General features: G+C 42.7%; 1 protein-coding gene across 1 annotated transcript in view; it reads right to left on the reverse strand.

Moving 5' to 3' along the window:
* LOC307253425 (plexin-A1-like) overlaps nucleotides 1–13,963 on the reverse strand; it is a gene marked incomplete at its 5' end in the record, with an annotated part of 248,245 nt that overhangs the window by 218,326 nt on the left and 15,956 nt on the right. Inside the window, one exon of the mRNA XM_080031459.1 lies at nucleotides 10,661–10,843. Within this exon, the coding sequence (XP_079887585.1) occupies nucleotides 10,661–10,843 (183 nt within the window). The remainder of the gene's footprint in view (nucleotides 1–10,660; nucleotides 10,844–13,963) is intronic.

Below are 13,963 nucleotides of genomic sequence, written 5' to 3' on the forward strand. Positions count from 1 at the left end.
AGTTTAAATGCTATCGCTAATTAGCATTCACATGCTAAATTACCTCCCATCCCATGTTTCCTGATTAGACTTAATCATTCTGACAGCTTGTTCTACTGCTGAGCGTGGGAGGCTCCAATACACACACGGCCTCAGTCCAATCCAATAGGAAAAGATCCAAGAGCCTGTATCCTCCTTGGTATACAGTTTATCCCTGCATGGGTGAAACCAACGCTTCTTTGGGGGGGGGGGGGGGGGCTCAAAGCGCTTTACAGGGTTCCAGGTTCCATTCATTCACACACAGTCATACTGGTGGTGGTAAACTACCATAGTAGCCACAGCTGCTCTGGGGCAGACTGACGGAAGCGTGGCTGCCATTCAGCGCCTACGGCCCCTCCGACCACCACCTCAAACATACAGCAACCATACACATTCACACAAGGCAAGGTGGGTGAAGTGTCTTGCCCAAGGACACAACAACCATGACACAGGTGGCCGGGCGGGAATCAAACCGCCAACCCTTGGATCATTGGCCATTGCCAACCCGCTCTACCACCTGAGACACAGTCACCCCAGAAAAGACCAATCTGTCCCGCCCAATATGCAGTAGAAAATGCATTTGCCTGTAAATGTAATGTTTTTTTTTACCTTTTAATTCAAATTATTTACATTTGTCAAAAAAAATACATAAATTTCTCTCAGAATTGTGAAACATTCTTTTTGGGAAAGGCTCTTATTTGATGTATCATGATAGAATTGGTTAATACTAAGAATTACATGTAAATTAAATACAGTCCCAGACAAAAGTCTTGTCACTTATCAATTTTGTAGAAACAACAGCTTATAAACTGACTTTTAATTAATCCATTGGTTTTAGAAAATGTCTCATACGAAAGCTAAAACCCTCACAAATGATAATGAACACAGAAAGGTCAGGTGTTGGCAGGAAAAAAGGTTTTGTCGCCTACAGAGAATAATGTGAAAATTTAACAAATAATTTACTTCAAATACAAAAATATGTTGCATAACATCAGTGAATTAAGTAGTGGTGCTGTGAGATCCATATTTAATATCTTGTATGACTTCTATGAGCTTGAAGGACTGCATCCATGCGGTTCAACAATGATTCATACAATTTATTGATGAAGTCATCAGGAATAGCAAAGAAAGCAGTCTTACATGCCTCCCAGAGTTCATCAAGATTCTTTGGTTTGGTCTTCCATGCTTCCTCTTTCATTCTACCCCAGACATGCTCAATGATTTTCATGTCTGGTGACTGGGCTGCCCAGGCCTGGAGCACCTTGATCTTCTTCGCCTCGAGGAACTTTGATGTAGAGATGGAAGTATGCGATGGAGCAACCATGTGATGTAATTCAACCTAAGATTCATCTGAGAAATCCACCTTCCTGGTCGAATCAGTGCCCAGAAACCAGCACTAAACAAAAAGCAATTTAAAAAAATGTGTGGCATTTTCTAAGGCCCACAGCCTGCTAAGAGGATGGACGCTGGAAAAGTGGCAGAAGGTGGGTTTCTCAGATGAATCTTCGGTTGAATTCCATCACAGCCGCCGCAAATATTGCAGGAGACCTACTGGAGCCTGCATGGATCTGAGATTCACCCAGAAAACAGTTAAGTTTGGTGGCGGAAAAATCATTGTCTGGGGTTACATCCAGTATGGGTGTGTGCGAAAGATTTGCAGGGTGGAAGGCAATATCAATAGCCTAAAATATCAAGAAGAATTAGCTCCCTCTTACATTCCCAACCATAAAAGGGGTAAAATTTTGCAGCTCCATCGCATACTTCCATCTCTACATCAAAGTTCCTCAAGGCGAAGAAGATCAAGGTGCTCCAGGACTGGCCAGCCCAGTCACCAGACATGAACATCATTGAGCATGTCTGGGGTAGAATGAAAGAGGAAGCATGGAAGACCAAACCAAAGAATCTTGATGAACTCTGGGAGGCATGTAAGACTGCTTTCTTTGCTATTCCTGATGACTTCATCAATAAATTGTATGAATCATTGTTGAACCGCATGGATGCAGTCCTTCAAGCTCATGGAAGTCATACAAGATATTAAATATGGATCTCACAGCACCACTACTTAATTCACTGATGTTATGCAACATATTTTTGTATTTGAAGTAAATTATTTGTTCAATTTTCACATTACTCTCTGTAGGCGACAAGACTTTTGTCCTGCCAACATCTGACCTTTCTGTGTTCATTAAATGATCAATAGTTTTTCAATGAAGCAAATTTATTTTAGTATATTAAACATCATTTGGGAGGGTTTTAGCTTTCATATGAGACATTTTCTAAAACCAATGGAGTCATTAAAAGTCAGTTTATAAACTGTTGTTTCTACAAAATTGATAAGTGACAAGACTTTTGTCTGGGACTGTATGTTTTATAAACTAATTGCAGGCTCTGCTAATGTAAACAAATCGCCTTCTCTGAAAAACATAGTGCACCTTTAAGTCAAAGGAGAGACATATTATCAGATTTACTTCAAAGTCAAATCACGTCTTCTAATGAAAAATGGCCCTCATGACTGATATAATATTACATGATAAGATTATAGATCCTATCCATCTATGTGCAAGCAACATGTTCCTGTTATAGCTGGTTGAGGTGGAGCTAGTTCATCTGTAACTAAGTAGTGTCTATTGGTTCACAATCTGAGGGTCACTCCCCCTAAGTGTCACAAGCCCTGCATTCCAATAGCCATACTCCCATGCTATTAAGCATGCCAGCAAAAAAGAGTTAGGATGTCCAAATGTGCAGTATGCCAGAAATAAGCGGATGTCCGATTACATCCAGTCACATTTGTTGCAGTGTGCCAGCCAGGATGCTTTTTATGGCTTATCTGACCCACAATCCTCTGCTCAGTGGAAGTGACGTCACATCAACTGAGCGATGTGATATAGAAGCACAAGGGTCAAGTCCAAGGCAACATGTTAGGACATAATAGTATGTGTCCCTAATGTATGCATACTGCATGCAAATGACAAAGGCTAGTAAGGGCAACTGCAACTATAGTAGAGTAAAGAGAACTGGGGCATATACTGTGAGTGGGGGGCATAGTCACAGTATAGACTTTGAGGGTGGGCATAGCCACAGTATTGACAGTGTGTGTCTGTGTGTGTGTGGGGGGGGGGGGAAGGTGCATAGCCACAGTTTAAAATGTTAATGGGGGGACGGGGGCATAGCCACAGTGAAGACAGTGAGTGTGTGTGTGTGTGTGTGGGGGGGGGGCATAGCCACAGTATTGTTGGAAGGAGCAGGGGCCGGCTGAACCCCTGGTCCCCATACTGGCTCCTAGATGCTCCCTGATGTCTAACCAGTCTGATCTCTAACCAGCCTGATGTCTAACCAGTCTGATGTCTAACCAGTCTGATGTCTAACCAGTCTGATGTCTAACCAGTCTGATGTCTAACCAGTCTGATGTCTAACCAGTCTGATGTCTAACCAGTCTGATGTCTAACCAGTCTGATCTCTAACCAGTCTGATCTCTAACCAGTCTGATGTCTAACCAGTCTGATCTCTAACCAGTCTGATGTCTAACCAGCCTGATGTCTAACCAGTCTGATGTCTAACCAGTCTGATCTCTAACCAGTCTGATGTCTAACCAGTCTGATCTCTAACCAGTCTGATGTCTAACCAGCCTGATCTCTAACCAGTCTGATGTCTAACCAGTCTGATGTCTAACCAGTCTAACCAGCCTGATCTCTAACCAGTCTGATGTCTAACCAGTCTGATGTCTAACCAGTCTGATGTCTAACCAGTCTGATCTCTAACCAGTCTGATGTCTAACTGATCTCTAACCAGCCTGATGTCTAACCAGTCTGATGTCTAACCAGTCTGATCTCTAACCAGTCTGATGTCTAACCAGTCTGATCTCTAACCAGTCTGATGTCTAACCAGTCTGATGTCTAACCAGTCTGATCTCTAACCAGTCTGATCTCTAACCAGTCTGATCTTTAACCAGTCTGATGACTAACCAGTCTGATGTCTAACCAGTCTGATCTCTAACCAGTCTGATGTCTAACCAGTCTGATCTCTTACCAGTCTAATGTCTAACCAGTCTGATGTCTAACCAGTCTGATGTCTAACTGATGTCTAACCAGTCTGATCTCTAACCAGTCTGATGTCTAACCAGTCTGATGTCTAACCAGTCTGATCTCTAACCAGTCTGATGTCTAACCAGTCTGATGTCTAACCAGTCTGATGTCTAACCAGTCTGATGTCTAACCAGTCTGATCTCTAACCAGTCTAATGTCTAACCAGGCTGATGTCTAACCAGTCTGATCTCTAACCAGTCTGATGTCTAACCAGCCCTCTCTCACACGTTTCTCCCCCGGATCAAAGAGCAGCAAAGTGGCAGCATCATGTCCATCAGGCCACTGGCAGAGTTACATCAGTATAGTGCTGCTCCTATCCGCCCTGTCACTCAGGATATCTTACAAGATAGAGAGGAAGAGCAAAAGTAATTGGATTTGCTGCTAGCAGGGAAATGATGAAATGACATGAGCCCCCCCCCCCACACACACACACACCTATACACCACTCTGAGTGAATCTCTCTATCTCTCTTTGTCTATATTGCTTGCCTCTTTCTGTTTCTGAAATCTTAAAAATACTTAGGCTGCTAAGAGTTTTTCTTCCCATCTAGCCCGATGTGGTGAGAGCACCTTGTTCTCCCAGGCAGACAACAGAGAAAGACCCAATGAAGGGGAATGGAGGGATATCCAGGTTTGAGGGAGAGCTTTGTAGGATGTTTCTTGCAATAAACAGCATGAGCCAGCCACCATAGTGCAATTCTATGCTGTTAAAAGCTATTGGGGCCCCACCCACAAAGTCATGTACTTAGATGTTTAAAATAAATGGTTTATCATTTTCAAACTTTGATTTGCTGAGCAAAAGAGCAACAATTTTGAATGCATATACTGTTCATCCGATGAATGCATAGTTTTGATATTCATACATGTTGTGATTTGAATTGTTATTAAAGGAATACTTCACCCATACGGAACCGGCGTTCTATCATTATAAAATCACTATTATAATATAATGAATGAGGTTTTTCTTCCCTCAGTTTTCCCTTGGCCCAGCTGTCCTGTTCATCCTAACCCTACATTTTACCATGTATGATGTCACACATGGGAAAATGTAGGGTTAGACAGTGAGACAATGAAACACTCTTTCTGCCTTTTCTCAGGCTAGGATGAACAGATTTAAAACGTTTCTGCACATTTATACTACATAGGATCTCAGAGTTCAATACACCTACATACTTCCACCGGTGAAGAAGGTCTTTAAGAATGTTGGCAGCAGATGCACAGTTTGTGTTTTAACAACAATGTTTAACTCATGAGTTATTGCTACTCTAAACAACAACAACAACAACAACAACAACAACAACTACAGTGAAACAGTAACTTTTCAAGAAGCTTTCTAACTTCAAACAATGTTCCAGGGAACCAATGTGTGGAAAGCTTGTTTATTAATTTATGAGAAAATACCTGAGAAAATGTTCATTCAACACCTTTTAAGATTTATAACCAATGAAATACTGATATGGAATAGCAGTGCGGTCAAAATTGCAGAAAGACGCAACAGTGTTAGTTCTAACACGCGCAGTCGAAAAAAACGCTATAGAAAGAGAGCAATGACGTCAGCAATGGTGGAGTTGTTAGTTGGGTATTTTGCACAAACATGCCGTGTGCTCAAGACATTATGATCAGTCATGCTGATGTAAAGCAGCACAGTTACTTTGGCTTATGTCACACACACACACACACACACACACACACACACACACACACACACACACACACACACACACACACACACACACACACACACACACACACACACACACACACACACACACACACACACACACACACACACACACATTTGTACGGCTATACTATAATGCATTCCCTAGCCCCTTGCCCTAACCCTAACCATCACAAATAAATGTCTTACCCCAACCCTTACATAAAACCAATTTAATACCTGAACATTAAAACCTAGTGTCAACCCTCAAGCAGCCCTTTAAAGGCCTGTCCCAAAGTGAGAGCCAGACAAAATATCCTCACATTCCAAAAATGTCCTCTCACACACACACACACACACACACACACACACACACACACACACGCACACACACACCACCAGCAGCCCTTAATCCAATGGACTGCTTGGGTTATGAGATTTACACCAGTGATTATATATTCATAGATCAATCAATACAGGCAGTCTAGCAGGCCCAGACATGTCCACACCGCGCAGGCAAACACACATTCAGCAACAGTCACATTGCAGGAATTATAATGAGGGTGTGTGTGCGTGTGTATAGACATCAATACACCACAGCTTTACATTTCATTAGGCCAAGGAGCCACAGTTTAACTCCCAATGAATACCAATAAAACCCACACAGCCCGTAACCATCTCTCTCCATCTGCATCAGGCTCCCTCTCTCTTTCTGTATCAGCCTCCCTCTCTCTTTCTCTCTTTCTTTCTCTCTCCGCATCAGCCTCCCTCTCTCTCTCCCTCTCTCTCTCTCTCTCTCTCTCTCCGCATCAGCCTCCCTCTCTCTTTCTCTCTCTCTCTCCCTCTCCCTCTCCATCCACATCAGCCTCCCTCTCTCTTTCTCTCTCTCTCCCTCTCTCTCTCCATCCACATCAGCCTCCCTCTCTCTTTCTTTATCTCTCTCTCTATCTCTCTCTCTCTCTCTCTCTCCCTCTCTCTCTGCATCCACATCAGCCTCCCTCTCTCTCTCCATCCACATCAGCCTCCCTCTCTCTTTCTCTCTCTCTCTCTCTCCCTCTCTCTCTCCATCCACATCAGCCTCCCTCTCTCTTTCTCTCCTCACTGCTAAACCCAGCTCCACTGCTCCATTCATCCCTATGAATTCAGTTGTGTGCCAAAAGTAGTTCAGTCATTTAACAGTTATTTTAAAAATACCTCATCTAATAAACGTAATGCCACTGTAAGCCCTGGATCCATACACTCCTTCTTATGCTACTGTAAACCCTGGATCCATACACTCCTCCTTATGCCACTGTAAGCCCTGGACCCATACACTCCTTCTTATGCTACTGTAAACCCTGGATCCATACACTCCTTCTAACTATGTCATTTGGGGAGTTAGTTGCATGATAGTGAATCACCTGAAAAGAGTTATGCATATGTATCGATACAAATGAAAGATACTGTCATTCAAGTTTGGTAAACTTTACAGAAATTCTGCGGTTTAGATGAGCTATGCTCTGGTTTTAGTATTTTGAACCAATCACAGCACTTCTCCCCCTGAATGTCTATATAACCAACTAACACACACTGGAATCCTTTTGAAACGGCTACACCCGCACAGTCCTGTCTAACGATCTAGACAGTAAAAATGCTCCTTTTCTAAACTAAGTTGTATAACATGTATGAACATTTATTTTCAATCAGATTGTGTTTATCACCTGATTGAGACACCCAACTATTGATTTTGTTCTCACTATTAGACCAGGTTTCCATAGGCTTTAAAAGAGGAAAGGCTACCAGACAGGCACCAACAAATGTAATGTCCAACACTCTGGCCACAGGTGTAATAATCGCTAAGCTGACTTATTGTAATTGGTGCAGTGTCCCTGTTGGTACAGACGGCTGCATTGATCTGTGTGAGCCTCCGTAGTAACCTTCCCCTCCCCGGGCCCGGGCCCAGGGAGGCAGGCAGGCTGGGGGGGGGAGATGCTGATCAGAGGGATATCATCCAGGATCTGCTGACCCCCCACACACTCAACACACAGTCTAATCATCTCTGTCTGCACACACACCAACACAAACACACACACACACACATTCAGACATGCACGCACGTACGCACAGAGACAGACAAGCAGGTAGGCAGGCATGCAGGCACGCACGCACGGACGCACACACGCACGGACACACACACATACAAAACGTTGCCAGTTGGCTACTTATATTAAAACACACACACACTGTACACACACATACACAACACAACACACACACACTCACACACATTCAAACGCACACACACACACACACACACACACAGAACAGGGGTCAGGCACAAGGACTAGTGGGCCAGGTTTCAGTTGACTTAGCAGAACGGCAGAGACAGGAAACTGTGTAAGGAGGTGTGTAAGATGTGTGTGTGTCTGTGGGAGTGCACCCAATGCACTATACATAACCTGTGTTAGGGCAGTTTGACAGCAGCATTACTGCAACAGATACACCCCCCCCCAAACCGTCTACGGGAGCACACAGGCCTAATGCTCAAAGGCCAGACACTGCAGGTGAATAGGGTCACATGTTTAACTTATAGAAATCATAATGAAACTATGCCAGATGATCACTGGATGATTTTGGATAAAGCCTTATTTTCATTGTATAGGTCAGAAGATACAGGTCTTAGAAATTTATTATCGGCATGTTTCTCTGGACAAAATATATCATAATTCAGACAAAATAGAACAAACGATGTAATAACCTTCATAATAGTGCTAAGAATGAGTATGGAAACTAAGTTTAGTTGATGCAAGTGCTTTAGAAATTGAGATTGTAGGTTCAGAGTATTGAAAAAAACACATACGTTGTCCGTTAAAGATGGTTGTATAGGAGAAATATACAGACGCAAACAGATAAGGTAATATCTACGAAAACTATAAACTTAAATATTTCCAAAAGTAGCTGGCTTTGATTGGACATTACATACAGTAACATGTGAACACAAAGACTTCCGAAAAATCCACTGCCATCTTAAATCAAAGAGATAATCACCTCCGAAATGATAGACAAGTTGAAAGTTATCAAGTTTATAAAAAGAATAAAAGTCACTAACACTCTTAGGAACATTTCTCTTCAACTTTCTCAAAGTGAAAAATGCCACTGACAGTGAAACGTGGACTTGTTCTTTTATTATTTTGTATTTTGTATGGATTTATGCAATTATTTCTATCCTCATGTAAGTGTTGGGTCTCCAGAGTATACTGGTGACAACGGACACACTCAAATGGAGATGAAGAGAAAGGAACACAGTGGGATCTCACATGAAGGAGCAGCTGATTGGCACACAGACACACACCGTGCGTCTACTCAACCTGGATACTTCAGACGCACGCACGCACACACACACACACACACACACACACACTGTAAAAAACCACATAGCACACACTCGAAGCGACTGCATGCTGTGTGTATGCTGAACAGGATGGTTAAATTACTGCTTGCCTGGGATTGAGGACAGCACACAAACAAAAACAGCTTCACACACAATCACACACACATGCACGCACGCGCGCATGCACACACACACACACACACACACACACACACACACACACACACACACACACACACACACACACACACACACACACCCACACACACAGCTACAGGAGGTGCATAAGAAATGACCTTATAGCCACTCAGACACACTGCATGACTCTCCTCACTGTGACTAGACGACCAAACAACACTCAGCAAGATAAAAGCTCCACAGCTGATTGGTGGAACAGCATGAGCCCTACACATCAACCCAGACAGAGAAACACTGAGGAAAGCCTGTATATCCACAGCTCCTGCAGCATACCTTATCCTCTGTCTCATTCACTATGTTTAAAACACAGTCAATGACAAGCAGTGAAAGGCTGTTTGTCAGACAAAACACACACATAATGCCCTTAAACGTATGCACACACACATGATCAGACATAACACTGTGTATGTGTGTGTGTGTGTGTATAGAGGGAAAGCTTTCTAGGGCCCAACCAATAGACCAGGGCCAATAGTATGAGTCGTTTTAAGCTTTTAACGTCAGAATGTCAACCAAACTAGCGTTCTATTGCTATGTATTAGCGTCTGCTGCCTTGTGTACGCCTCATATATCAATTTGACTTCAACTTACACTATACATCCAGACATGAGGTAAAGTTTGCATTGGTGATTGATTGAAGGCTGTTTTTGTTTCAGTATTGCATGTACAATGTGTTTGTCATTTTTTCCCATGAACTTAATTGATAAGAAAGTCCCTCTCCAATACTGTATGCATTTATGTAGGAGTGAATGCATGAACGCACATTGGCTCAGACAATTGTGTGCAGCTGAGCCTGTGTGTATGTGTACTACATGGATATAGCCCTTACATGTATTCGAAATATAGCAAACAAGAATTGTATTAATACAGTCTGGGTCTGGTGACAGCAATGCTTCAACCAATGATCACTGCATCACATACAAATACAATGACACAACTTTTCTTCAAGGTGAAAATAGTTTTCTGTAAACTGACACAGTCAGTTATGGCTGTAACTCTTATATACTGTATATACAGTATATACAGTATATATCGCCAGAAATGACACAATAAAATACTGCTATAACTAATGTCACTGTCGGATGAATATCTTGAACAAAGCCAAACAAAAAGGATTGAATGATCTTTGAATTGTGCTTGACTACAGTTTATACTAAGAATTGTTTCTTCCAATAAGCATCAATCAATCACTGGAGAAGTGAGGTGTTGCACAGCATGAGTAATGCTGTTGCCACTCGACGGTGAGAAAACTGAGAACCCGCACACGCGCAAAAAAGCAGAAAAATAAAACACACACACACACACACACACACACACACACTGGAGGATGTCTTACCTTCCTCATGCGCCCGCTGCGTGTGCCGGCGAAGGCCACCGTGTGTCCGTGGTAGTTGTAGGCGGCCACGGAGGTCATGCCGTCCTCTTTGTCCACATAGAGCGGGATGCCCTCGATAGCGCTGGTGCCCCCTAGAGGCTGGTTGAAGTCCTGCCCGCAGAAGTTATCGTCTATTTGCAGGGGCTGTGTTGGGATGGAGGGAGAAAAACTTGTTTTTAACTCAAACATATATATTTATTTTTTATTATTATTATTATAGGGCATGTTTACTTTATTATAACACAGTTTGCGAGAGCCAGAGATGGAACTGGGCAGAGAGTGGGATGACCCAAGGCGGATTGGGAGATCCTCTACTCTAACCACTACACCAGCAGCCCCCCTCCCCATTCAAAAATAAACACTTTTCAATACCTTTTTAGCGTAAGACAAACATTCCTTCTTAACGAAAAATAAGAGGCCTTTCCCATCTCAGCTGTATTAGTGGAGCCTTATACGACCAAAAATCACCTTCTAACCAGTGTTCAGTTGAGGCTTTTGTGAATGCTGCGTCACCATCCATCACAGCCCTTTGATTATGTTCATAGTATATGATGTCACACCAAACAATTAAAGGTGAGGTCAGCGAATCTGGAGAATGTTTGTTGACAAATCACCTTTTTTTTTGTCAAAATCAGCGGATATCCCCTCATAATCTGCCACCTGTTCATACATACCAGTTTACAGATCCTAGGCTGTTTATTAAACACTTGATTTGATTTCAGCACACACACCAGTACGGCCAGGTAGCAGATTGTGAGGAGAATGTCCACTGATTTTGACAAAAGGTGATTTATCAACAAACATTCTCCAGAATCACTTACCCCAGCTGTGAGCACGTCAGCCATGGTTTGAATGGGGGAACAGTATTTTTTCTAATATTTTAACTTTTGATTTCTTTGCATACAGGTTTGGCAATTTGTATTTTCTAATCAGAGAAAAAATACAGCATGTCAATCAAACGGAGCGCCGCGGTTGACAGGGCTCCAGAGTAGACATGAGAAAAACTGACAGGACGGAAATTATAGGTCAGATTAGCAAAGCATAATCAAAGCCTCCGCTATAGGAACATTGACAGGTCTGATATTATGTTGATATGTCATGCCTGAGACAGTGTGTGTGTGTGTGTGTGTGTGTGTGTGTGTGTGTGTGTGTGTGTGTGTGTGTGTGTCTGTGTGTGTGTGTCTGTGGGTAATAATAGGCATGTTATTTAAGGCATGTGACATCTGTATACGCATGAGGAGGTTCCCCCTGACACTGTGACATGTGTAACTGAGATAATCAAGTCCATCTGAATGAGGCAACACATCCTGTATGGTTGGTTCACAGTTTGCTTGTCCCTCCACACAGATCACATGTTTGGATCTGCTGCAACTTTCTAGAGATATTATTTTTCAGTACGATCCCATTCTGATATCAGGGTTTTGGTTATCGGATGCTACAGATACTGTCCAATATCATAATTATTATACATTTATTTGATGTTGGTGATGTTACGTGTAAACGTGCGCCCACACCAAACGTGCGCTTAAGGCGTAGAAAATCGGCATTTTTGCAGAGGGAACCATTGGTTTAGGCGTGTAGATGTGTTACACACGCTAAAGCAGCGCGTTAGCCGAGTTTTTACGCAATTGATTTAATTAATCAATCAGTTTATTTCAGACTAATACAAAACAAACTTTTTTCAAATTAATAAAAAAAAGGAAAGCATATTCCAAAATAAATTTGATAAATAATAACCTAATTCTTTTGAAGTGATCTAACGTTTCCCAGTATTTGGTGACAGAAGTGAGATCACCATCTTCCCAGCACTGTTGCAGGGCATGCTGGGTAACGCTAATCTTTTGTTATGTTTAGCTTGACTCGCATCATTAGCGTAGAGTCAACAGCTCAGATTGGGGCACAGTGGAGCGTTCAGTCCATGTGTTCTCACTGCAGACATGTGTGGCCTCACACAGACCTGACATCTGCTAGCTGCTGCCTGCTAGACATGCAACTCCTACAGTGAGCCTACTCCGTCATTCAGGAGAGGCTAAAGGCTTTATTCAGCCACCAATAAACAGGAACGGAAAATGTCAATAAAAGATCAGTATATTTTCTTTTATAAATATAGGTCATATTGATTGTATTTTCAAACATTCTTAAAGGAATAGTTCAACATGTTTCTTTCCTCGAATGTATTTTATACCAAAAATAACATACAAAAAAGTAAAATATAGAGCGCAACATAACGTGGTAAATAAACATCTCAACAAGCACACAGGAGCGATTAGTGATGCTGAAAAAGTGAACTTTTGACCTGCTCTCCTTGTTAGAGCTAAGCTAACCTGAGTAACCTTTGCACATTTCTATACAAAAAAATTCACGCACAGTTAACAATCTAAAATGTTGAACTATTCCTTTAGTTTATATTAATATTAGGACTGAATTGAACCCTGGATGGTTATAGTGTTGGGTGTGAGTCATTGTAAAACTCCTTCATGAGTCCCTAACATAAGGACATGCAGTCCTTTATTAGCACGTTTACAAGCTCTACAGAGCTGCTCCCTGTCGGCCTACTGGACCTCTGACCACCATATTATTATTACTAGCTATACCTCATATGCAGGACATTGTACATAGCATTAACACATACACACACACACACACACACACACACACACACACACACACACACACACACACACACACACACACACTCACATCTTTGTTCTATTTCCAGGGGGTTAGACAAGGACAGAGTCCCCTGTGTTGTCCTTGGTGAAGACCTGGCCCCTGGCAACACACACACACACACACACACACACACACACACACACACACACACACACACACACAGAGTAATGCCAAACTCTTGCTGGGTGAATGATGATGGGGTGATGAGGGAAAGCACGGGGCAAGTGCGATGATGAGAAAGGAGAGAGAGAAAAAGAAAGGAAAAAAGAGGCTAGATAGGGAGCAGGGACATAGGGGAGGGCTAAGGGTCAACAGCGTTCATGTTCCACTAATGAGCCTCAACCCAGGGAGCGAGAGAGAGGGGGGGAGAGAGAGAGAGAGGGGGGAAGAGAGAGAGGGAGAGAGAGGGGGGGAAGAGAGAGGGAGAGAGAGGGGGGGAAGAGAGAGAGGGAGAGAGAGGGAGAGAGAGGGGGGAAGAGAGAGGGAGGGAGAGAGAGAGGGAGATAGAGAGGGGGAAGAGAGAGAGAGAGTGAGTGAGGGAGAGAGAGAGAGAGAGACCTACACAGAGATTTGGAGTTGAGCTCTTTGAAT

This window comes from Ammodytes marinus (genome assembly GCF_949987685.1).
Source record: "Ammodytes marinus genome assembly, chromosome: 7".
NCBI lineage: Eukaryota > Metazoa > Chordata > Actinopteri > Uranoscopiformes > Ammodytidae > Ammodytes > Ammodytes marinus.